The 24,784-nt window shown below is 39.2% G+C and overlaps 5 protein-coding genes across 5 annotated transcripts; 4 read left to right on the forward strand and 1 right to left on the reverse strand.

Moving 5' to 3' along the window:
• The first annotated feature begins 44 nt into the window (after positions 1 to 44).
• Positions 45 to 1,570, forward strand: LOC141831608 (2-oxoglutarate-dependent dioxygenase 11-like). The gene is made up of 4 exons (XM_074719000.1): positions 45 to 315; positions 404 to 651; positions 760 to 1,087; positions 1,189 to 1,570. The coding sequence occupies exons 1-4, from the start codon at positions 67 to 69 to the stop codon at positions 1,429 to 1,431; spliced, it is 1,068 nt and encodes a 355-aa protein (XP_074575101.1). The 5' UTR covers positions 45 to 66; the 3' UTR covers positions 1,432 to 1,570.
• Positions 1,571 to 1,870: 300 nt separating this feature from the next.
• On the reverse strand, positions 1,871 to 4,301 carry LOC141831954 (small ribosomal subunit protein eS12-like). The gene is made up of 4 exons (XM_074719396.1): positions 4,214 to 4,301; positions 2,406 to 2,685; positions 2,214 to 2,279; positions 1,871 to 2,129 (listed from the first exon to the last, which is right to left on the reverse strand). The coding sequence occupies exons 1-4, from the start codon at positions 4,219 to 4,221 to the stop codon at positions 2,070 to 2,072; spliced, it is 414 nt and encodes a 137-aa protein (XP_074575497.1). The 5' UTR covers positions 4,222 to 4,301; the 3' UTR covers positions 1,871 to 2,069.
• Positions 4,302 to 6,751: 2,450 nt separating this feature from the next.
• Positions 6,752 to 10,476, forward strand: LOC141831634 (ferredoxin--NADP reductase, embryo isozyme, chloroplastic-like). The gene is made up of 6 exons (XM_074719029.1): positions 6,752 to 6,835; positions 6,918 to 6,974; positions 7,588 to 7,926; positions 8,594 to 8,813; positions 9,661 to 9,904; positions 9,975 to 10,476. The coding sequence occupies exons 1-6, from the start codon at positions 6,812 to 6,814 to the stop codon at positions 10,231 to 10,233; spliced, it is 1,143 nt and encodes a 380-aa protein (XP_074575130.1). The 5' UTR covers positions 6,752 to 6,811; the 3' UTR covers positions 10,234 to 10,476.
• Positions 10,477 to 10,806: 330 nt separating this feature from the next.
• Positions 10,807 to 17,062, forward strand: LOC141832032 (GDP-L-galactose phosphorylase 1-like). Its single transcript, XM_074719494.1, has 8 exons — positions 10,807 to 10,891; positions 11,210 to 11,652; positions 12,833 to 12,948; positions 13,035 to 13,094; positions 13,170 to 13,400; positions 13,491 to 13,673; positions 16,128 to 16,379; positions 16,546 to 17,062. The coding sequence occupies exons 2-8, from the start codon at positions 11,562 to 11,564 to the stop codon at positions 16,738 to 16,740; spliced, it is 1,128 nt and encodes a 375-aa protein (XP_074575595.1). The 5' UTR covers positions 10,807 to 10,891; positions 11,210 to 11,561; the 3' UTR covers positions 16,741 to 17,062.
• A 2,254-nt stretch (positions 17,063 to 19,316) lies between these two features.
• On the forward strand, positions 19,317 to 24,343 carry LOC141831639 (LRR receptor-like serine/threonine-protein kinase GHR1). The gene is made up of 4 exons (XM_074719037.1): positions 19,317 to 19,367; positions 19,477 to 20,956; positions 21,820 to 23,370; positions 23,506 to 24,343. Exons 2-4 carry the CDS (start codon positions 19,894 to 19,896, stop codon positions 24,087 to 24,089), a joined length of 3,198 nt encoding a protein of 1,065 aa, XP_074575138.1. The 5' UTR covers positions 19,317 to 19,367; positions 19,477 to 19,893; the 3' UTR covers positions 24,090 to 24,343.
• The last annotated feature ends 441 nt before the right edge of the window (positions 24,344 to 24,784 follow it).

A 24,784-nucleotide genomic window follows, 5' to 3' on the forward strand; every position in this document is an offset into this window, starting at 1 on the left:
CTCCGTCCTTTTATATATATCCTCACCGGAAGGACTCGGAAGTCGCAAGCTGCGCTAACGATCGAGATGGCAGCTGAGGTGAGCTACATGGACGTGGCAACCTCGATTTCGGTGGACAACGTCCAAGCCCTCGCTGCCGTCGTCACCGACGTCCCTCCCCGCTACCTCCGTCCGGAAGTCGCCGCCGACCCCGTTGCTCCGCCCAACCAAACCTCCCTCCCGGTCATCGACCTCCGCAGGCTCCTGGACGCCAGCTCCCACCGCGAAGAGGCCGCCAAACTCCACGACGCCTTCTCGCAGTGGGGCTTCTTCCAGGCAAGGGAATATATTCAAGATTTGAATTTTTTGCAAAATAAATACAGTCTCCGGCGAACTGACTGATGTTCTGCCCTGCGAATTGAAGCTGATCAATCACCAAGTGCCTGACGACCTGATCGAGCAACTGAAGTCGGACATGGCGGAGTACTTCAACCTCCCTCTGGAAGAGAAGAAGGCGTTCGCGCAGCTACCCGATGGCTTACAAGGCTACGGCCAGGCGTTCGTCGTGTCCGAGGATCAGAAGCTGGACTGGGCCGACATGCACTTCGTCATCACGCGACCCGTCCACCGGCGAAATATGAGATTTTGGCCCACTCATCCTCCTTCCTTCAGGTCGATTCCTTCTTAATTCCAATGAATATAATCAAGCAGGAAGACGAAGAAGGAACCATTGCTAATTAATTAATTACAGTGTTTCTGTAAAATTAATCAATAAATCAGGGGGACGCTGGAGCGCTACAGCGTGGAGGCGAAGCGAGTCGTGAGCAGCTTGCTGGCAGTGATGGCTGAAAATTTGGAGGTGGCGGAGGAGGAGCTGGTGGAGGCCTTCGAGGGGATGCCGCAGGGAATGAGGATGAATTACTACCCGCCGTGCCGGGAAAGCGGCAAGGTGGTGGGGCTGTCGCCTCACACCGACGGGGTCAGCTCGATAACGCTGCTGCTGCAGGCCAACGACGTCAACGGACTTCAGGTCAAGCACGAGGGTCTATGGGTTCCGGTGGAGCCGCCTCCGGGAGCTCTCATCGTCAACGCCGGCGACATCCTGGAGGTGAAACGTATATATATATATATATATATAAAGCGGCAATTTTTTACATTTTATTTTCTCAATATATATATATATATATATTATTTATTTATTTATTTCAGGTATTGAGCAATGGAAAGTACAAGAGCGTGGAGCATAGAGGCATGATAAACCCCGAGAAAGAGCGACTGTCAATTGCAACGTTCCATTTTGCAAAAGATGATGGACGGATCGGACCACTTCCGGGGATAGTGAAAGGATGCAAAGAACATTTCGTTACGTGGAGCTACGAACAGTATCAAAAGGCCTTCTTCACTACTAAATTGGACGGAACAACTATTTTAGAAAAGATGAAGATCAATTAAATCTAATCCGTATGAAGGAGAAATTATGAGTTTTTTGTGTACAATAAATCTCTCCATATAAATCCATACCGCTAGTTTGTATCCATCTGCTTATTGTTTTTTTACATCTGCGAATTGAATATATATGTGTTAAAAATTATTTATTTAATTTAATAAATTAATACATAATAAATGAATATAAATAAATTTTTTATCAATTATCAAAATTATTGATGAACATTTACTTTATTTATGCCGATAACTAGAACACACTCGTCCCTTCAGGAAGCTAAACCATTGGATGCATCATTGGCTAGCATGGCGGCCGCACCTTTTTGTTAAAATCTCCGCATATATTTAAATAAAATAAAATAAAATTGTAAAATTTTCAAATAAATAAAAATTAGCATAATTCAATTTCAATAAAACCGCAAAACTAAAACATGTTCAATATCTGGTGTAATGCCAAAATACCAAATGCTAATTAATCAAGACAACATTGTTCAACAAAATAATCACAAAATTCGTTTGAGAACAAGAATGAAAACATTCAACTACAAACCCTCAAATTCCTCATGTTTAAATGATCTCGACACTTGAAAACTCTCATGACACCTTAATGAATCACCAACTAGAACTAAAAAGCTTCCATACTTATTTTAGTGTGACTTCACATATTCCTGAACTATGTGAAGGCCCTCAGATTCTTCCCCGTAATCCTGAAAACAAAATTGGAAGGATTATTAGCAGTAAAACTCGATCAGGAGTTTGTTATCGATGATGTTTGTTATCTTTGTTGCTACCTTCACGACGACACATGAGCAGCCCACCACTTTCCTTGCCTTGCCCTCTGAATCAATCTTGCAGAGCTGCATAATCACATCAAATGAGTCAAAATGGTTTAGGTTACTAAATCTTGGTTAGCCGCGAGCAGTAAGATCAATGTGAATTGCAGTGTTGGATTGAGAAAAAAAAGGAAAAACAATTCAACTAACCCCAGCCCACTCGCCGAGAGTTTTCGCGCTCGGAACAGTGACCAAGTGCACATTGTGTTCCCCACATAGTGCCTTGACCAGCTTAGTGTAGTCAGCTTGGTTGCAGTCCTCAGCCAGAATGCAAAGCTGTGCAGTGTGTTTTTCGATCGCCTTGGCAGCCTCACGAAGGCCGCGGATAAGTCCATCATGAGCCAATGATTTCTTCAGTACCAACTGCAGGGCTGTCATCAAATCCATGGGTTCGCCGAGGACCGGGGCAGATTCGGCAGCAGCATCTTCACTGCCAAATCAAAAAGACTAATCGACTATTATCCAAGTCACAAGCAAATGCAACTAGAAAGAGGAGATCAAACCACAAGATGTGCTTTGGTCTAGTACAGAGATCAACTAAGCTGTTGCAGTTTTCACAAGCTTCAACTCATGTAAAAATTGTCTAAAATATGAATATTACTCCTGCTTTCCGCAAGATAAGATTGATTTGTCATCAACCAGTGATAAATTCTTGCATAGATCTCGATAAGAAATAAGAATGATACCGTGACTCTAAATTTTCTAAATCTATGAAGATGAATCTTACTCCTGCTTTCCGTAAGATAAAATTGAGTTTTGCCATCAACTAGTGATATAGTGGAGCATAGATCTCAATAATAAATAAGAATGATACAGCTACTCTAAATTGTCTAAACCTATGAAGATGAATCTAACTCCTACTTTCCATAAGATAAGACTGAGTTGTCATCAACCAGTGATATAATTTTGAATAGATCTCAAAGATAAATAAGAATGATACAGCAACTCTAAATTGTTTAAACCTATAAAGATGAATCTTACCCCTGCTTTCTGTAAGATAAGACTGAGTCTTCATCAATTGGTGATGGAGTGTTGCATAGATCTCAATAATAAATAAGAATGATACAGCAACTCTAAAGTGTTTAAACCTATGAAGATGAATCTTACTCCTAATTTCCGTAAGATAAGGCGGAGTTGTCATCAACCAATGATATATTCTTGCACAGATCTCAACAATAAATAAGAATGATACAGCGACTCTAAATTGTTTAAACCTATGAAGATGAATCTTACTCCTGCTTTCTGTAAGATAAAATTGAGTTTTGTCATCAACTAGTGATATAGTGGAGCATAGATCTCAATAATAAATATGAATGATACAGCAACTCTAAAATGTTTAAACCTATGAAGATGAATCTTACTCCTAATTTCCGTAAGATAAAATTGAGTCGTCATCAACTAGTGATATAGTTTTGCACAGATCTCAACAATAAATAAGAATGATACAGCAACTCTAAATTGTCTAAACCTATGAAGATGAATCTTGCTCCTGCTTTCCGTGAGATTAGGTTGAATCGTCATCAACCAGTGATATAGCTTTGTATAGATCTAAGAATGATGCAGTCAGACTCCAAATAGTTGGGAAAAACTCAGATAGAAAACATTAAAATGATCCTTAATACAAAGATTCAATGTCAAAGAACCTCCTTTTTCATTTTCTTTTCTGGTTCTGAAAACCTAGTATCTTATGAAAATTTTTGGGATCTTGACGGTAAATAAGATTTTTAGCAAACGGTAGGAAGAGATGTGTCCTTTGATAAACTATGCTGCAATTTTGGGGAAAAAGGACATGCTTGGTGATCTACACATGCTCGGAGAAGAATCTGCTAAACCAATCTTTCTTCGACATGGAAAATTGCAGGTATATGATCAAATTATCATAAAAAATCGATCTTGATAGATGCATCGCATGGATAATAGCATCAGAAGATATCTAAAACGGGATCAGAATTGCTTACGCAGCCATTGTGTTCACTGAACTTGAAGGCAACGGATCGACTGTGAACGAAGACGAGAGAGGAAGGAGAACACCGGCGGCGGACCAGTCCAAGGGTTTAGGGGATGAATACGAAGCAGGGTAACGAGTGATTTATATAGTAAGGTAACGGAAAATCTATACCGTCGATTTATGAGACTCTTTCTGTCGTCATCACGATGATCATAATTGGGCCGTTTCTGTCTCAAAAATTGGGCTTGCGACATTTTTGGAGTTAGAGGTGAGTATTCGATTAAAATCAAATCGAACTGAATCAAATTAATTGAAAATTGAATAAATTGATTTTTTTTAATCAATTGAACCGATCAAATTTTTCAATAAAAATAGAATAAACTGAACCGATATTTTATCGATTAATTCGATTTTTGACTGAATAAACCGAATTAATCGATTTTTTTAATATTATGAATATTTTACTAATGAATTAAGGATTTATAAATTTATTTACTTAAAATTTATAAATTTTTTTATTCGGTTTAACCGAATAAAAATTTTAAAATCGAAATCGAACCGAATTAATTGATTTTTTTAGAAAAAATAATCAAAATTCTGAAATAACCGAACCGAATTAAAATTTTAATTTAATTCGGTTCGATTTGATCGATTAATTCGATTTAACCAATTTTTTGCTCACGGTGATCTTGATCATCTTTCCTTCCTCTCGCCGGCCATAGTAGATGGAAGCAGAGAGAGCACAGACATTTCTTTTAGCTACCAAAATGACATTTTGTTGTCTTGCTCTTGCTTATCTCCCTGCAACAAAAGACGACAAGTTTAGGTCTTCTATCACAATGGGTAATGAGTGATTTATATATTAAGGGAACGGAAAATCTATATCGTCGATTCATGAGACTCTTCTGTCGTCATCACGATGATCATAATTGGGCCGTTTCTGTCTCAAAGGTTGGGCTTTTGACGTTCTTGGAGTTAGAGGTGAGTATTCGGTTAAAACCGAATCGAACTGAATCAAATTAATCGAAAATTGAATAAATTGATTTTTTTTAACCAACTGAACCGATCAAATTTTTCAATAAAAATAGAATAAATTGAACCGATATTTTATTGGTTAATTCAGTTTTTGACTGAATAAATCGAATTAATCAATTTTTTTAATATTATGAATATTTTACTAATGAATTAAGGATTTATAAATTTATTTACTTAAAATTTATTAATTATTTTTTTAATTCGATTTATTCGGTTTAACCGAATAAGGAATTTTAAAATCGAAATCGAACCGAATTAATCGATTTTTTTAGAAAAAATAATTAAAATTCTAAAATAACTGAACCAAATTAAAAATTTAATTTAATTCGGTTCAGTTTGATCGGTTAATTCGGTTTAACCGATTTTTTGCTCACGGTGATCTTGATCATCTTTCCGCCGGCCATAGATGGAAGCAGAGAGCACAGGGGTTTCTTTTAGCTACCAAAATGACATTTTGTTGTCTCGCTCTTGCCTATCTCCCTGTAGGTCTTCTATCACAATGGCTCTTCCATCGGTGAACTTAGAAGTTTAGGTCTTCTATCACAATGGCTCCTTCCTGTCGCCGGCCGCCTTGCAAAAAGGTGAGAATTTTAAGCGTTTTGAGCGTCAAAGTTTTCCGTTCAACTGCTGCAAAGATCTCGGTGATCAGTCTTCGATAGGCACAATCAACTAATGTGTCAGAAACAAACAGGAAAATGATCGATCAAAGGCCTGGCCGCGAAAGACCCCTCTTTGCCCGAAAACGGACTGATGCTCGGATAACTTCTTTTAGTTTGCTTGGATTTCCATACCATTAATCTGAATCAAGTATAATATTCAGACCTCTTTCATTTCCATCCATAAAGATAGATATCCTAAATTTTCAGTTTCTTTCTTTCATCTGCATTGGAACATGAAAATTACCCAGAGCTTTTTTTCAAATTGATTCATGTCTTGCTTTGATCTGTCTTTCTTCCAAAGTAATCACAACCTTCATTTTTGAATAAAGTATAGATGGTGCCGTTGCTACAATGCCATCCTTTTAATATTCCAAAATTCTCACAAGTATTGCTCGTATTCAAAGTTTGTGGGGGGAAAAGGAAAGTCCACAAGGCAACGCCCGTCGACCCACGCCACTGCAGTAGGAAATCACTTTTTCAGAAAACCTCTCCTTTTTATTTCTTTTTTAAATCAACACCTCTTTATTGCAGCTTGGCCCTTGAAGTTTGCCTTTTGTATCTTCTATTATTAGACCAGGTAATTATTTTTAAGGAATAAGTTTATGAAATAATTTAATGCCCGTACATTGATCATTTAGATGCCAAATTTTCTAACTATTGCAATATGATCAGATTATTAAGAAGTTAATTAGAAAAACGTGTTTGTAATTCTTACAAAACGGTGTCTCTAATCGTAAAGTTTTCTACTCTGTAATTTGTGCGTAGTAGAGGGGTTTCCGTGAATGATTTCCAACATTTCAACTAATCTATAAGTATTGAATTAATAGCAGGCAGCGAGGGCTGCTTCCCTCCTCGCCGCCTCGCCCTTCTGCTTCCTCGAGCGATTGGAGACGATCTCCACAGATCTCGCAACGATGGCGCACGCTCTAGGAGCTATGGTATGCGATCTTCGCCTTGGTTTTGCTTTAGGCTTTTATCTCCTTCAAGTTTTTGACTTCTGATGGGTTGACTCTTTGGCAGGCATCTGTCTCTGCATCTGTCGCGCCGGATGCATCGCTGAGGAAGGCGGGATTGAAGGTGAAACTCGATGGCCGTCGAGATTAATGTTACTTGAGTAGCTTGCTTTCTTTTTACTGGTTTCGTGGTTATTTATGTCCGTGGCTTAGTTGGATAATTGGAATATCCAAATCTACTTTTCAAATGTGAGATAAATTGTAATGCCCGTTGCTTAGCTGGCTTGTTTGATTGGACTGGGGATTGAAGCTTTGTCGGGATATTTTAAGCATTTAACTTCGTACCCAAATTTAATGAGTATATTGTTGAAAATGAAGTTTCTTGCTTGTACTTTTTGGCTTCTTTATTTGTCATATTGATTGTTCAGCTTCATTTCTGCCTCATCAGGTTGTTAGCAGATGTTTCTAGGTTAACATTAAGTAGAACCAGTTTCTTGAATTCTTTTGAGCGTATCTAATTTGGGACTCCTGCATTCTTGTGCTGCTTCTTGGTTGTTCACATCTTGAAATAAAGAGAATTATTTTGTGAATGTGTTTATAGTGAGTAACAAATAACTTGTGTGTCTATATGACTCAATGTCTTAAAGTAGCTTGATATTTGATGATTCAATCTTATATGTTTTGAAGTTCAGTTGACTTTGCTTTGTCAATTAAACAGACTTGTTTCACTCATTCAGGTTCAAAACAGTCTTAGCATCGACAATAAATTATGGATGCCATTGCCATCAGTAAACTTAAAAAGCAGAAAAGCACCCACATATCGATGCAAAGTTGTATCTATGTCTGTCCAACAAACTGTCAAAAACAAAGTCCCAGTTCAGCCCTTGGAACTTGAGAATGCTAAAGAGCCGCCTCTTAATCTATACAAGCCCAAGGAACCATACACCACCGCAACGATTGTCTCGGTTGAGAGGCTGGTGGGACCAAATGCACCTGGTGAGACATGCCATATTGTGATTGATCATGGAGGCAACGTGCCTTATTGGGAAGGTCAAAGCTATGGTGTTATCCCTCCTGTAAGTGGTATTTTTGGTGCTCAAATTTCATGAGACTGTATTAGATGAGCCTCTTAAATATTCTTTCAAGCCTTCTGTAAGTAGAAGACAATTCACAGTTAAATGCTTGTCTTTGTTACAATTTTCCTCCAGAACTTTTAATTGATTCTTTTCTTATTTTGATTTCGCCTTTGTTAAATGCTCATTACTTCATTGTTGTTTTCAACTACAGGTCATCAGTGATTATGTAAGCCATCAACTAATACAAGTGAATGCAAGATACCTCTTGATGGAGTGATTTATGACCATACACTCAACTTATTTTTGGATCCCTCCTCTTAAATAGCAAACACAGTTAATTGGCAACAAACTGGGTGGTTATGACCATGATGCTCCTTGTAATTAGATTTTTGTCCAAGTGCTTATTTTTGTCCATGTTTTACCCTGGTTACACAAATCTGGTATTAGTTGAGTCAAAATGATCATTTGAAGGTTTCATGTTAGGAGTAAGTTCCACAAATGCTATGATGCCTGTTGAAGTGAATTCTTGTTTTCTTCTGATAGTCAAAAGCCCTTGGTTTTCTGTGGATGTTCATTTGTTTTTTAGCTCTCTTAATCCAAATGAAGACATTAGCCATTTTTGTGGTTATGACATTCCTGTTTTTTATTTATCTATTTGTTTCCTCAGGGTGAGAACCCGAAGAAGCCAGGGAATCCTCACAATGTCCGACTCTATTCAATTGCATCAACTAGATACGGTGACTCATTTGATGGAAAGACAGCCAGCTTATGTGTCAGAAGAGCTGTTTATTATGATCCCGAGACTGGGAAGGAGGACCCTTCCAAGAAGGGTATCTGCAGTAATTTTCTCTGCGATTCAAAGCCAGGGGACAAGATTCAGCTAACAGGTATGATTTGATCACTTATAGTTTAGCTTATGGGGTGAGCAGAGTTCGGTTTACCAGTTTCATAGGTTTATTTGAATTTGAAACAATCAACCTAGAACCAACCAAAAACCAAACGGTTTGTATTGAAAGCAAAATCAACCCAATTTTCGGTTCGGACTTAACTGAAATTTTAATTAAAAAAATTACAAACTAACTACATAGTAACTACTAAGTTACTAAACGATATGTTATTTAATTAGTAGCTAATACTCATTGTACTGTCTATTTATCATCCTAAATAATAAAAAGGATATAAACAGTAACCGAATACATACTAAATATTAGGATAATTGTGGATTAAAGTGTATAATAACATATTTATATTTAGTTAATTATTAATCACTTTGGTTCAATTTTATTAGTTTAACTTATCATAATCACTTTGGTCCAACTCACTAAATTGGAAAAGTGAGCAATTGTATTTGTCCTTTTTGGTTCTGTTCAATTTACTGATTTAAAGCTACACATGCCCATCCCTATTTTAGCTACAGCTTGTTGATAGCTTTTAATGGAGCACGACACAAACAACTCCATATATGCCTTTGAGAATAAATTTGTAACCTCAAGATTGACACAAAGGTCACCAGTCCAGCTATTGGATTAGAGTTCTGTTGTGATCTACTACTATTATTATCTTTACAGAATGCAGAAAGCATATGATATACTTTGATCTCCACTTGTTATTCGAAGTAAATTCTTGCCGTCGGGATTTGTTTTTTCGTGTAACTAGGCTATACGGAGGAGGAGTCGATTGAAGGACCTGCTCCACTAATTCTCCATATTTATCATTGTTTATGGGCAATTGCAGGACCCTCTGGAAAAATCATGCTGCTACCAGAAGATAACCCGAAGGCAACTCATATCATGATCGCTACGGGGACCGGAGTTGCTCCTTTCCGTGGATACCTTCGCCGCATGTTCATGGAAGATGTAACTTCCTCGTACAAGTTTGGTGGCCTGTCATGGCTCTTCTTGGGGGTTGCAAACTCTGACAGCCTTCTCTATGATGAGGAGTTTAACAGCTATCTTAAAAACTACCCCGATAACTTCAGGTAGCTGAATCATTCCCTGGACTATATATCGTTTCTGAATTAACTCCAATTCTTTGTACTCTGTTGTTAGGTACGACAAGGCACTCAGCAGGGAGCAGAAGAACAAGAGTGGCGGAAAGATGTACGTTCAAGACAAGATTGAGGAATACAGTGATGAAATCTTCAAGCTTTTAGACGAAGGCGCACACATCTACTTCTGTGGCTTGAAGGGAATGATGCCTGGAATTCAAGATACACTAAAGAGAGTCGCGGAGCAGAGAGGCGAGAATTGGGAGGCCAAGCTCTCCCAGCTGAAGAAGAACAAACAATGGCACGTTGAGGTTTACTAGGCAAAGTCAAGGTCTCCAATCAAATTATCATCCTTGCCGAAAACATAGGAACACATATTTCATCTATTAGCAAATTAATTTTCTAGATTTATGAGAGAGACCCTTTGATGTGGGAAGGAATAAGGTTTAAGTGTAGCTAAATCACATACTGTGCTCTCGAATGTTATTTGGGGGATCAATTTGTACTTCAAGCTCGCGGATTCTTGTATTCTGATTAACTAGAGAAACTCTTTAATTTACCAATTCCTAAGCAATGTCTTACGTGTCTTAATTATATTTTAATTTCTCATTTGATCGAAAATAAACTAGTGTATTATTCGATGAACTAAATTGTCTCGCCGTTGACGTCCACTAAATGACGTATTGTTCTTCCAGCATTTTAGGAGCACTTTGCGAGTTAAAAAAACAACGTTTACCCACACTCATACTCCCCACCTGATTTGACTGACGATGTTACCCCACTCCATATGTTTTCGAGTAAGATGGGGGGAAAAACTCCTTCATTTTTTATCAAACTTGCACAGCTATCTATAAATTAGCGGTCATGTCACGATCGTTCATAATTCGCCATCCGTTGCCGGCTACAGCGTCGTTCTTCCGTTCCCAATTGCCATCCGTCGCGTCGGCTCTCATCGCTTCCTGCGAAATCCTAGCCCAGGTGCCGCCGTCTCCCTTCGACTTTCTTCGATTTCTGCTTCGTATTCCCTCGATCGGGTTCTCTTCCGGGGAGCCCTGCTTCTGGATCTGCGCCCCTGCGCTGCGATTTCGTCTAGGGTTTTGAATCCGTCGTTCCCTGGAATTTTTCGCTGTTTGTTAAGGAAGCGTGAATTTATTAGAGTTTTTTTTTTCGATTCCATATTTTGGTGTGGATCTTGTTTATGAAGTCGTTGTTACTAGTCTGTATTCGTCGTCGGTGTTTCTTCTCCTGGTTTGATCGTATTTAAGGAATTTTGCTATTTGATTCTTTTTGATGCAGTGGTAGTTGATGGGCGATTGATCTTACTTCTGCTGGTGGATGACTGAGATTTCGTTCGTGCGGTCGGAAAATTGCTAGTCCGAGGAGGGCTGGCTTCATTAACTCAACCACGGCTCCGATAAAAGAATACCGTCCTTTAGATCGTAGGGGAAGACCATGCTTTCAGCACTTTCCTAAGTTTTTGCTTGCCTCCCCTTCTTTCCACGGCGGCAGGGGTGCCCTACCTTCAGCTGGGGGGCATCCTTCGGATCTTACGTTCCTTGCTGGTGGCGGGCGCAATCTGATCTGCACTATATCTTAGTGTGTAGTTTCTGATATTTAGTTCTGGTTAAGCTTTTCTGTCAGGACGGTTATGGCCCCAGTTGGACATGCTGAAAGTGAATGTACGCTTCAGCGGGAGAGCACGAGAACCGAGCGGTGCAAAAATCATCAAGTGCCTAATTGTTAGTTTTTTCACTCACCTAACTTCTTCACGCATTAATTACTTCCAACCTCTTTTTTGCTTTCTTTCTTTTCTGTTGATTTGATCAGTCATTTGTAATTTAGGATAAACTCCACTCTCTAATTGGGAATTTGTTATTTATATTATAGTAATTTTTGTCACACTTTGGATACAACTGAGTAGATTTCGTTGAAACAGTATAAGAAAATTGAAGGCATAAGCAGAGTCTCAATAATATTAAATCTGGATCCGTTTACAATTATTATTGTAGAAATTCGTATGCAACCTGCTTCATATGTTTTTTTACACTCAGAGAATTCCCCTACTGTTTTCTTTATTTTAATCATTTTTCTAGTGTCTGTTGAGGCGATGAATGAGTGAAAGGTTTTTTTATGATAAAAAAAATCGACTTTAATTTGGGTATTGCTACTAAAGAAGTTGTTGTTTGAATAGAAGCTGAAATATTTCTGAACAAGTTTTACAAGCTGATTTCACTAAATGGTGAATTGTTGCTTCATACTATATACATCTGGGTTTCATGAACTGGTGGTTCTGTTCCAATTTGACATTGCTAATATGATTTTCCTAAGTTTCTGTTCGATATCTAATTCTTTATAATTTATTTGCACAGGCTCATCTTCATTTTTAAAAATCTAACTAGCTGACGTATACTGCAGCTTCTGTAAAATCTATTCCTATCAGCTTAGACAAGTAATGAAGTAAGATTGCTTGAATACTGGCCAAGGCCAAGAAAATCATCTCAAGAGGGAGGAAACATTGGTAATAAAACATAAAGCAAAATAAAAGGATAAGGAGGGACGAATAAATGCAACTTAGAATACGAATCTGGCATCACTGAGTTACATGAACCTAGCAACAGTTAACATTTACACACAAACATACACTGCATGACTAGCCAAGCTTAATCACAATGATTAACTAACTCAAAAAAAGCTGTGCTCTTTGACTCAGTTTTTGATTAGTAGTGCCAACTTGATTAAACTTTTGATTGTTTTCCACATAATAAGTTTCATGCATGTATTAGTATGCCATATTTTAATTAAAGCTCTAAAGCCTGTGTAGGCTACGTTTGTGTTTGACATGTTTCGCCTGAATTTACTTTTGTTGCTAAAACTAGTAAATACTTTATACAGGACTTATAGTGATTTTGAAATTTTCAGGCATTACAGATGTCTATCATCTTGGTAAATCTATACAAGATGATGATGTTTTAGGTGACTTGCCATGCTTTGAGGCAAGAAGTCATAGTCCATTGGACATTCTTCTACTTTCTCAGGTATATCTGCTTAGTGAGCTTGTTTTCTTCTACTTCTATAAGCCCTTATATAATAAGTTATTAAAATGCTAACCATGAACATCTAGTGGGAGGATCACGCCTCGAAGGGAAATCTTAGATATGATGTCAGCACTTGTCAAATGAAGGTCCCTTTTCCAACTGATTGTTGCACTTAATGTCTTATTATTGATCCATTGAATATCTTTTGATGCTTTTTGCAGATAGTTTCTGGTGCAAAGAAGTTCATTGCTCAGCTGAATGAAAATTGGAACTTAAATACCCTTATGGACTTTGAGAAGAAAAGCTTTCAAGCCCGCGGGCCTTACTGCTTTAGTGATGTTAAACCTCACAGGGAGGATTTACTAATTTGTGTGACTTTTGGAGAAAAGGAGGGTTCTGAACTTGTTTCATCATCTATCCTTCCTAAAGATGGAGTTTTAGTTATTGCAAATGTAAGCACTTCTTTAGAGTAGTCCACGCTTCCAAGGTTGTGGATTAATTTACATAAAATATTCTTATTATTAATTAATCTCTTTTTGAAGGCAAATCCTGTGGAATATGGCCACATATTCTTGGTACCATATGATGTCCATAAGATGCCTCAGCTCTTAGATAAGAGAGTTCTTGGATTGATGACACAAATTGCGGCTGAAGTAGCCAATTCCTCTTTCCATATCTTTGTGGATTATGATGCTTCTGAAAGTATGGATCATAGAGGTTTTCAGGTGATTTTCTTTGCAGTTAGTTCTTTTGTTCCTTAATTTTATTTGGTATTTGCAATTTCTCAAATTCTGTAGTTACTATTCTCCTGCAATTAGCTTTATTGTAGATGTGCTTTGATTAGTTTGTTCATAGCATTGTAGAGTTATTGGTGTTATTTAGTGTTTATGGTAGGAATTATCAGTTATCATACAAATGGAGATTATGGTAACTTAAGGAAATAACTTGTGTATATCAATAAGTTCACCCTTATTTCAAAAAACCATTGCAAAAATAGGCACGTATTGTATGCTATTTGGGATATGTTCACTTTTAGTTGGTATTGCATTTAATTGTGACATTTTTCTGTGTCGGTACCTCATACTCCTCTAGTTCACGTTTTTCTTTCACTGGAGCTCTTCACAATAGAACTTAGTTATATATAGAGAAAATTTTCCCTATTTGTCTTCAGCTTTCTGATCTTTTCCTCATTTTATCTTAGAATTGTACATTGTTTTGAGGTGCACTTTCTGTCATGACTACCCTACTCGATTCCTTTATTTGTGAAATATAGGACTTCACCAGTATACTAAAATCAAGCATTTAGCTTTGATTATCTTTGAGCTATGAATACTGCTGTGTGGCACAACAATCTGTGAGCTATATGAGTATTCGTATGCAAACCTCTATATTGCTGTAGACTATAGTGTATGCCACAGACAATCTGTGAGCTATGAATATTCCTATGTAAAGATAGTGTGGACTTTTTGTGGGTGGTGATGGAATAGATTATAAGTAGGGTGACTGTTTAGAGCCTTTGACATCTATCTATGCAGAGTGGTTAATCACCCAAAACCTAAAGGTAACTAATACGAGGTCCAAAGCATTGTATGCGAATAGTTGGGTTGCTCCGAAACTACTGCTTAAATTTCATGAGCTGCACTTAGGGATGACAATGGGACATTATGAGATAAATTCTTGTTCTTTGTCCCCACATTGCAGCATCTTTTGCGAGTTTGGTCAAGGTTGAACAATAAAATATATATGAAAACTATAAAATATGTATATTTTAAATTTGCTTCATGCGGATCAAGCGAGACAAGTGAGTAAGGGCGCAGAAGTTTTGTTGTATACTTGTCCTACCTCGCATATGCAAGTTACTTTATTTTTTTAATCTCACATGCTCCCAATTTTCGTTAGATGACAATCTTAATTGGGATGGGTAGAGTAGGGCAGGAGAAATTGTGCTTTGGAGCTGTCTGAACTGCTTGAGCTACTGCTTAAGCTACTGCCCAAATCATAAATTGAAGTTCATCACTTATTCTTCATAGGTGGGTGGCTTGGTGGGCACAATTAAAAAGTATACTGATGAAATATTGGTTTTTACATGAAATCTATCATGTTCGTATTGTTAAATAAATGATGGTCATGACCCATTGGTAATGTGAATTGTTGACTTCACTTAAACTCCATGAGCTTTACCCTTCACTACAACTCTTACCTAATTGTTATGAGCAAGTGACTAGGTTAAACTCGATTTAGAGTCCAATTTTTTTTTTTTTCAAACATGAGGCATTGTCCTTCATGAAGGGGAGCCTTGGCGTAATGGTAAAGCTGCTACACTGTGACCTTGTGATCACAAGTTTGAGTTACGGAAATAGTCTTTTGCAATGCAGAGTAAGATTGCGTATAATAGATCCAATATGGTCTGGTCCTTCGTCGGGACCTCGCATTGGTGGGAGCTTCATGCACTGGGCTGCACATTTATGAGGCATAGCCCTTCATTATCCGCCACATTTTGACAACCATAATAAACTATATAATCTGATTGATTACTTATTCTTTTTCAGGCGTAATTTAAGTGAGTGATGAAGTAGGAACAGCACATTAATAGAATTATATTTGGTTCAAGGATGAACTAGTATGGAAGTGTGAAGTTTGTCACATAATTGTCATATGGGTACTCGCTTAAATGCTGAGCTATTTTCTAGGTGTGAAATGTTCCTTGATCTTACATTTTCTGATGCATGCACACTGGATTTCAAGTGGCTATAGTATTGACAAAGTCAAGAAGCTTAAGTGAAAAATGTTACAAATTCCTGATTATATATTGGACTGCTGTTTGGGCTGCTCCAGCCGCTGTTGCCCCAGCTTACCGTAATCACTGCTCAAGCTGGCTTGGTGACCGACTATCTTACACTCATTTTCACCCTGCATTTGTTTCCTTTCCTTTCATCATTTTTATTCCTCAATATTGTATTTGTCTTTTCGATTGTTATCGTCTGGAAACTGTATCTGAGTGTTCTACCATGATTTTTTTTAAGCGCAAGGATACTAGTGGCCTTTTCCTGTTTATCAAATGGTGCTCTCAGAGCTGCTTGTCATCTATAAGATGTTCTGTAGTCTTAAATTGTCCTGAGCAGTATCTCTCTCTCTCTCTTCTTAACACCAGTCATTTACCTTTTTACATGTTTGAACAGGCGAGCTACTTTGCAGACCCTTTACCTGTGGAGCTTCTTCCCAGCATCCCTGTTTATGGTAATTTGCTTTCAACAGGTATATATATTGGTGAAGTAGCAGACTATGCTTTGAAAGCTTTAGTCTTTATTAGCAAGAATTTCAACAAAACAGTCCAAGTAGTTGGAGAAATATGTGCTTATTTGTGCGACAATGGTACTGCATTCAGTCTGCTCATCTCCGACTGTGGCAAAAAGGTGTTTTTGTTTCCTCAGGTGATAACTTCCTCTCTTTCCCTTTGTTGAATAATTCATTCTTTCGATTTCATCCGAAGAAAGGCAAATTTTAGATTTTGTGAAATTCCTACAAAGTTCCTTTTGATATTATGAGAATTAGCTGCAATTCAAATATGTAGCTCACTATACCGTGCCATCTACCCAGGTTCGTGCACCATTTAGGTACCAACTTTCTGCCTGGGAATGTGGAGGTTATTTCGTCTATGATACACAATCTGATTTCAACCATGTCACTGAGTCGGATATATCCAGCCTTCTCGCTTCCGTGTCGCTCGATGCTCACAATTTCAAAACCCTCAAGCAACAATGCTGTACTGCTGTATCCAAGTTCATGATTTGAATCTCCCTCCGCTCTCAACTATTGTTCAACGTCTACTCTCATCTTTCCTAGTTCATCGTGTGAAATACCTAAAAAAAATGACTGAGAATTGCTAGTAAGAATAAAATATATTGTATGCCGCTGTCACTCTCCTATCGTAAGACGATGATTTAAGCCTGTGTAATAGGTATGTAAAACTCGTAGTCAGTTCACTTTGCTATTTTGTCACCAATATATCCTGCCAACTCGCCGAACTGTATTTGGCTGCTGTTAAACGGCTTGTGCACATGCAGAACTGACATTTTTTTCTCTGCGTGGAGCCAATTCTTCAGATTTGATTTCATTTATGACATGAGACAGGCGGAGTTACATCAGTACAGAGCGGAGCCAAGATTCACTGTAAGGACCTTGCACTCTCCCATGTCCTTTCTCTTTCACGGCGAGAAAGTTTGCTGGAATCTGTCTTTATTCTATGATGTGAGTCTTGGGCCATGATTTGTGAATCCCATCTGCTGACGCTTTATCGCGTTCACGGCTACATCAGCACGAGAAGCTTAAATGCTGCCTGACTGAGAGAAAGCGGCAGGGAAATAATTTAAGAGCATTTGAGCTCCAATCTCTTGTTACTCTCTCCGGCTCGCACCATGTAAAAAGCCACTGGGTTTAATTAATTATCTTTGCCAAAAGATCAAAGTCTGCTTAATTCCCCATAATTACTTCCTTCTTTCAGGAGACGAGAGGGTGGAGAGGGAAAGGTGCAGTGAGATGAAGAGAGGTGGAGGGATTCTGTGCGATTCATTCATCATCTTCGTCGACCTGGAGGGGGGAGAAGAGAAAGTAATAAAACCTGGGTACTCTTGCCTCCTCCTTCAAGGATGGATGGGTGCCAATTCGAAGCCTCTAACGACCATCTCAATGGCAGTACGGGCGTGCTTTGCCATCTCTTATGTGGGTGCCCCTGCCGGACACCATTGCTTTCTCTCGACGAACTGGAGAAGAGTTCATAGTTATCGTACCTCTTTCGCCCAGCCTTCAGTCGATGAGTTTCAGTAGATGAATCACGCTGTGAAGAATTATATTGGCTCCTCCCTGCCCAGTAGTGTCCGCTGTCCACTAGGAAAAAGGAGGAGCATTTTACAATTACAGCTCTTTTTCACTCCCTTGTGAAATTTACTAGACACGGCCCCGGTGAGGGAATCCAATGCAGCACTTCCACCCAAGAGAACCTTTTGAAACCATCAAAACAATCAAGAAGCGGAAGCCATGCCATGCCTGCCTGCGTCTGACTCAACTCACTCGGATCAAACAAAAACTATCCCATCTTGGGGACGCAATCATCAACAAGAATCTCTCTCAAACTTCGAGCTCCATTTCTTCTCTTTGACCATTTGTCCTCTGTCCTTGCCCCTATGCTTCATTCATGTCTCATTTACTCATGGACATCTTTTTAACCACCCTGCGTTGTTCACTTAAGTTACTTAGCGAGCTGAATATTTCTGGAGAAAAAATATCTCTTACAGTACTGCCTTTATCTTGTCTTTGGCCAAATTCTGTGGGTTAAACTGACCCAATCTAGCTAGAATCAAATTCATAGGTCTCCCACTTAACACCCATCCATGTCGACAAACAGCATTCTCATCCCATCTCATCTCACTCCCACATGCCAAAAGGCCACTCCGGACAGTGTCGATCAGTGGCTGGCAGCCCTTGGATGGCACTGGCAGCAGAATGCAGAAAATGGCAGGAATCGTCCGCATGAGCTGAGCCCACTGCTTTACCGCCCTCTCAATTATTATTCGCCCTCGCCCCTCGATCAATTTCTGTACAAAAAAGAAAACGACATCCAGCAGCCTAAGTACAGTGTTAGTGGGTGGAAATGGCATTTCGTTCACAGGTAGAGTCACCACCGTAAAATCCCTCTGCCAAAAGTCTTCTTGACCTCGAAGAAGGGTCGTAAATGAAATGAATATTTATATTTATTTAATATGTACAATATTAAACTAATAGTTTTTTAAATATAAATATAAATATATTTATATTCAATTTATTAACGTTCATTAATAAATAATAATAATTATTTATGAATAATTTTCATAAAATTTGTTATCAATAAATCTTTTATTAAATTTATAAACAGATAAAAAATTTAAGAAATAAATAAATAAGTTTATAATATTAAATTTAATAATCAATTAAATAAATTTTAAAATATAAAAATTTTAAATTAAAATTTAGAGTTTAATAACATTTAAACAAATCGACTTATAAAAAAATAAAATAAAATTTGAATACTATTTAACAGCTTAATTAATTTTAAAGTTGACTTATAAAATTTAATTCGTTTACTATCCAATTTACTGATTGTTTTAAAATAAAGGAATGAAATAGTAAAATATTTAAAAAACTATATTTATTTATAAGAGTAAATAACAAGCACGTGGTTTCCAGCACATCTATCTGCCTTAATAACTCAATTGGATTTTATAGGCGCTTGGCGTCCGCGAGGCGCGTGTTTTCTTTTTGGCGGGTAATGTGCACTGCACTACCTATAGAAAACAACGACAACAAAAATGCTCCAGAGACGCACACAGCGACCACCTCAGTACACTCCTCCTCAGCGAGCAAGCCAGCAGCTCCGCCGTTCTAGGGTTAGGGTTCTTTCTCCACCTCGACTTCCTTCCTGCTTCCTCTATTCTTCTTCCGTTAATTTTTTTCCTCTAGATTTTTACCTTAGTCGGCGGGTTTTTGTTATTCCAGTGAGCGTAGATGGCCCGCGCTATGATTGCTGCGAAATGCAGAAGCTTTTCTATGATTTTGGCCCCCTCACGGTGGTGGAGTTGTTAGGGCTTTCAATGTGCCCCCCATTCCTCGTCGTGGTGGAAGGAAAGTGAAGTGGAGTGAAGTTCTTCGCTTTTTCTGCCTGGTAACGTCTTTGTTTCCCTCGGAAAGCCGCCATCTTTACTGCTCGTGACTGGAATCTTTGCAAAAGCTGCCTTTGCTATGATCTAGTCGCTCTCGGAGGAGCGTGCTTCTGTGGTGGATGGTGGATCTCGCCTGCTATATCGAGCGGAGACAGCGCAGATCACCTTTGGTGAAGCAGCAGCAGTTAGGGTTTTACAAGTTCTTCTTTACTTTTCCTCGTGCTGTTTGAGTTCTAGCAGCAGTAGAAGAGGAATGGATCTGCTTACAAGAATCTCTGTGTTGCTTCTCCTTGCCATCCCTTGCTTAGGGCAACTCCCTTCACCGGATATCTTGGCACTTCTGGCGTTCAAGAAAGGGATAACACGCGATCCTACCGGATACATTGATGGCTCCTGGAATGAGGAGTCCATCGACTTCAATGGCTGCCCTGCGTCCTGGAACGGCATCGTCTGTAATGGTGGGAATGTCGCTGGTGTTGTCCTTGATAACCATGGCATTTCTGGCTACGCCGATCTATCTGTCTTTGCTAACCTCACCATGCTTTTGAAGCTCTCCATGGCAAATAATAACCTTTCTGGGAGCTTGCCTGACAGCATCTCCGGATTGAAGAACTTGGAGTATCTTGACATTTCCAACAATGCCTTCTCGGGCGAGTTACCTTCCAGTTTTGGAAAGCTTCACAGCTTGCAGAATTTGTCCTTGGCTGGAAACGACTTCTCAGGGTCTTTACCTGATTCCATTGGTGGACTTGCTTCAATCAAGTCGCTTGATTTGAGCCGGAATTCTCTTTCTGGTCCCTTGCCTGCATCTCTGACTGGTCTCAGGAATTTGGTTGCTTTGAATCTGTCCTACAATGCTTTTAGCAAAAGCATTCCATCTGGGTTAGAACTGATTTCTACTCTGGAGTCTGTTGATATCAGCTGGAACCAGCTAGATGGTAGCGTTGATTGGAACTTTCTTATGCAATCATCTAGTGTTGTCCATGTTGATTTCAGTGGGAATTTTCTTACGTCCACCCCGAGGGAGTTGAAGTCTTTGTCCGATATCTCAGAGACTATCAGGTATTTGCATCTCAGCAACAACAAATTGACTGGCTCACTGATTGGAGTTGGGATTTCTACTTTTGGGAGCTTGAAGGTGTTGGATTTAAGTTACAATCAGTTAAGTGGTGAGCTGCCTGGGTTTAATTATGTATATGATCTCGAGGTTCTGAGGCTAGGGAACAACGGATTTAGTGGTTTCCTTCCTGGTGGACTTCTCAAAGGCGACTCTCTGGTTTTACGCGAATTGGATTTGAGTGCAAACAAGCTAACAGGTCTGTGGTTATTTTTTAATAAGATCTGTTTCTCCTGTGTTACCTTTGGAACTTATTTGATTTTCTATGATATTTTACCATGCTTTGTCTATAAAATCTCAATTCATGTGTCAGATATTTGTGCTATGCACTCTCTCCACAATCTTTCTTATCAGTCACGACTAATAAATTTTCCTTAGTTTTTTTCTTTGGGGAAAAACTATGGCAGACATGGTCTGAGTGATAGAAGACTATTCGTCTGCTCTTGTTCAATGAGGTTGACTTGATGAGTATGAGTGCGAGGGATATGTTTATCTATTACATTGTTTTTCTTGTTCTTCCTTCTGCTATTGTTGGATAAGGTCGACATGATGAGTATGAGTGTGAAGGATAGTTTAGCTATTACATTACTTTTTTATTTATTCTAAGTTGATCTTTCTAATGACTTGAACATACACGATGTGTTGATTCTCCTTTGGTTGGTTGCTAATGATACTATGCGACAATTCAATTGGAGGTTGATGGTATATTCAATAGTTGAAGGAGCATGTGTTACTTTGATCAAGTATGCATTCACCAGTTTAAAAAGATGAGTCCAGCAAAAGATTAGCAAGCTATAGCACATTGATACTTAAGGCTTCTGTTTATTGCATTTTTTTCCTTACAGAATGCTATTTGCTCCAAAGCTATCCACTTATCCATTATTTATTTGAGTCATGGTTTAAACTCTTAACAAAAATCTGAAGGATATTTCTATCGGTATAATCCTATTAGTTTTTTTTTGGCAGTTTGCAACATTTCACTCTTCCCTCATCTTGAAGCTTTAGTAATGTTGACGACTATTGATGTTTCATTTCTTAACAAGTTGGTTTTCTGTTTGGCAGGACATATTAATATGATCACCTCAACAAGTTTGCAAATGCTTAATCTTTCTTCTAATGCTCTTTCCGGTGAACTTCCGGTGGTGCAAGGAACCTGTTCGGTGCTTGATCTTTCTCATAATCAGTTTATTGGCAATTTATCACTGGTTGCAAAGTGGGGAAATGACCTTGAGTATATTGACCTCAGCGGAAATCAACTGACTGGGCAGATACCCGATGTAACCTCCCAGTTTTTGCTACTCGGTTATCTTAACCTATCTCATAATTCTCTGACAGATGCTCTCCCTGCCGTTCTAGTTCACTATCCGAAACTTTCCGTGTTAGATCTCAGTTTTAATCGGCTCAGTGGCCCTATTCTAGATGACCTACTAAGCTCTTCCACATTGCAAGAGCTTCATCTCCAGAACAACATGTTTTTGGGTAATATCACTTTGTCACCTTCTTTTTCCAACCAGTCCAATCTTCGTGTGCTCGATATATCTGCAAACAGATTTGATGGTTCTTTTCCTGAAAGCCTCGGATCTTTGACTACACTCCAAGTCTTGGATATTTCAGCAAACAGTTTTTCTGGTGCATTACCACCTGCTCTCACAAAACTCTCTTCCCTTACTTCTCTTGATATCTCTCTTAACCATTTCTCTGGTTCTTTGCCGTCATCGTTGCCTGATACACTTGTGTACTTCAATTGTTCATACAATGATCTATCAGGAATCGTTTCAGATAACCTTAGAAAGTTCCCTGAGTCATCTTTTCACCCAGGTAATTCCAGATTAGAGTTTCCAAGCGGTCCACCTGGATTTGGTAGTTCTTCATCGGAGAATCATGGGCACAAATCAGTGAAGATTTTTGTCATTGTTGGAATTATCGCTGCATGTGTAATGGTTGCAGTTATTCTGATCCTCTCATGTATCATCATGCGATGTAGGAGAGCTTCCAGAGGATCTGGATCAGACAAGGTTTCTGACAAGAATCTTCATAGGCAAAGCTTTCCAGAAACCACCGGAAGCAAGAGCAGAGAATCTGGTGGGTCATTGGTGATCTCAGCTGACGACCTCATTGCTACCCGAAAAGGTTCTTCATCAGAGATACTTGATCCAGATGAAAAAATGGCTGCTGTTGCTGGATTCTCACCGTCGAGGAAAAGTCGATTTTCCTGGTCACCAGATTCCAGCGACATGTATGCTCAAGAAAATCTTGGAAGACTTGACGTACGCTCGCCAGATAGATTGGCAGGTGATTTACATTTCCTGGATGAAACAATAATGCTAACTCCAGAGGAGTTGTCTAGGGCACCTGCAGAAGTGTTGGGAAGGAGCAGTCATGGAACTTCTTATAGAGCAACCTTAGATAATGGAGTTTTCTTGACAGTGAAATGGCTTAGGGAAGGAGTAGCAAAGCAGAAAAAGGAATTTGCTAAAGAGGCCAAGAAATTCGCAAACATCAGACATCCAAATGTAGTGGGTTTGCGAGGATACTATTGGGGACCTACTCAACATGAGAAGCTTCTCTTGTCCGATTATGTCGCACCGGGAAGCCTTGCTAGCTTTCTTTATGGTACGCCTACTTTCACCTCTATGTTACTTATGTTACAAAAATAGTTTGAATCCTTACTGCTTGTTAAAAAAACTGGATGAAGTTTCAAAAAGTAGTTGGTTTTGAAAGTTTTGCTTCATGTTCTTTGTGATTCAGACCGACCTGGGCGGAAAGGGCCCCCGCTGACATGGGCTCAGCGGCTCAAGATCGCCGTTGATGTTGCACGTGGCCTGAACTATCTCCATTTCGATCGAGCCACACCTCATGGCAATCTCAAAGCCACCAACATATTACTTGATGGTCTCGACCTCAATGCGCGCGTCGCTGATTACTGCCTCCATCGCCTGATGACTCAATCAGGCACGGTCGAGCAAGTTCTTGATGCTGGGGTGCTGGGCTATCGGGCACCTGAGTTGGCAGCGTCCAAGAAACCGTCTCTGTCCTTTAAGTCAGATGTCTACGCCTTCGGCGTGGTTCTCTTGGAGCTATTAACAGGCAGGTGTGCAGGGGATGTGGTCTCAGGAGAGGAAGGAGGAGTCGACCTGACGGATTGGGTAAGGTTGCGGGTGGCGGAAGGGCGGGGATCCGATTGCTTCGACCCAACAATGGCAACTGAAATGTCAAACCCAGTTACATCCAAGGGGATGAAGGAGATGCTCGGAATAGCATTGAGGTGTATTCGCCCTCTCTCCGAGCGACCAGGTATTAAGTCTGTGTACGAGGATCTCTCATCCATATGAAACTAGATGCTGTTTAATTCGTGTCGAAAACTTAGATTTGGTCTTTGGTCTGGCAAATGCAATGGCTGGCCTCATCTCGATGCCTAGTCATCTCCTTCCTTTGTCGAAAAGGATGGATTGAATCCATGTGGTTAAACTAGTCAATGTAGCTTGTTATTTAGAGAATAGCTGGAGTGGTGGCTGCTAGTTTAAAGCCATGCTCACTTGTGAAATTTTGCTCTGATGAATCATCATATAGCCACTGATTTGGGGTATCGAGTCTTTTTGTTATAATGGTTTCCAAGTTGAATGCAGATTTGCTTGCAACTTTGCATGGAGTATTCTGAGTTTGCAGGAAGAACAAGAGAGAATTGACTTTATGTCTAAGTTTGCAGGAAGAACAAGAGAATTGACTTTATGTCTAATCTAAGTTTGCAGGAAGAACAAGAGAATTGACTTTAAGTTTGCTTGGAACCGAAGTAGATGATCAAGATGCATGGAGGTATGAGCCGGATGGACGATTTGCCGCCGCGATGCTTGACGAATCTCAGGAGCAAATTGAATCTGTATTACTCCAATCGATATACATGCTTGAACTTCTCGCCGAATGCGCTGCGCTGTTCTGAAAAATCTAAGACCGTCCAAACGAAAAACCGCTAGTTTTTTTTTTTTGACCAAGAAAAGAGATGAACCATGAATCATCGTAACGTAGGGGA

The sequence above is a fragment of the Curcuma longa genome, chromosome 7 (assembly GCF_044706935.1).
Source record: "Curcuma longa cultivar G26 ecotype Majalengka, Jawa Barat chromosome 7, ITB_CL_G26_1.1, whole genome shotgun sequence".
NCBI classification, from domain to species: Eukaryota; Viridiplantae; Streptophyta; class Magnoliopsida; order Zingiberales; family Zingiberaceae; genus Curcuma; species Curcuma longa.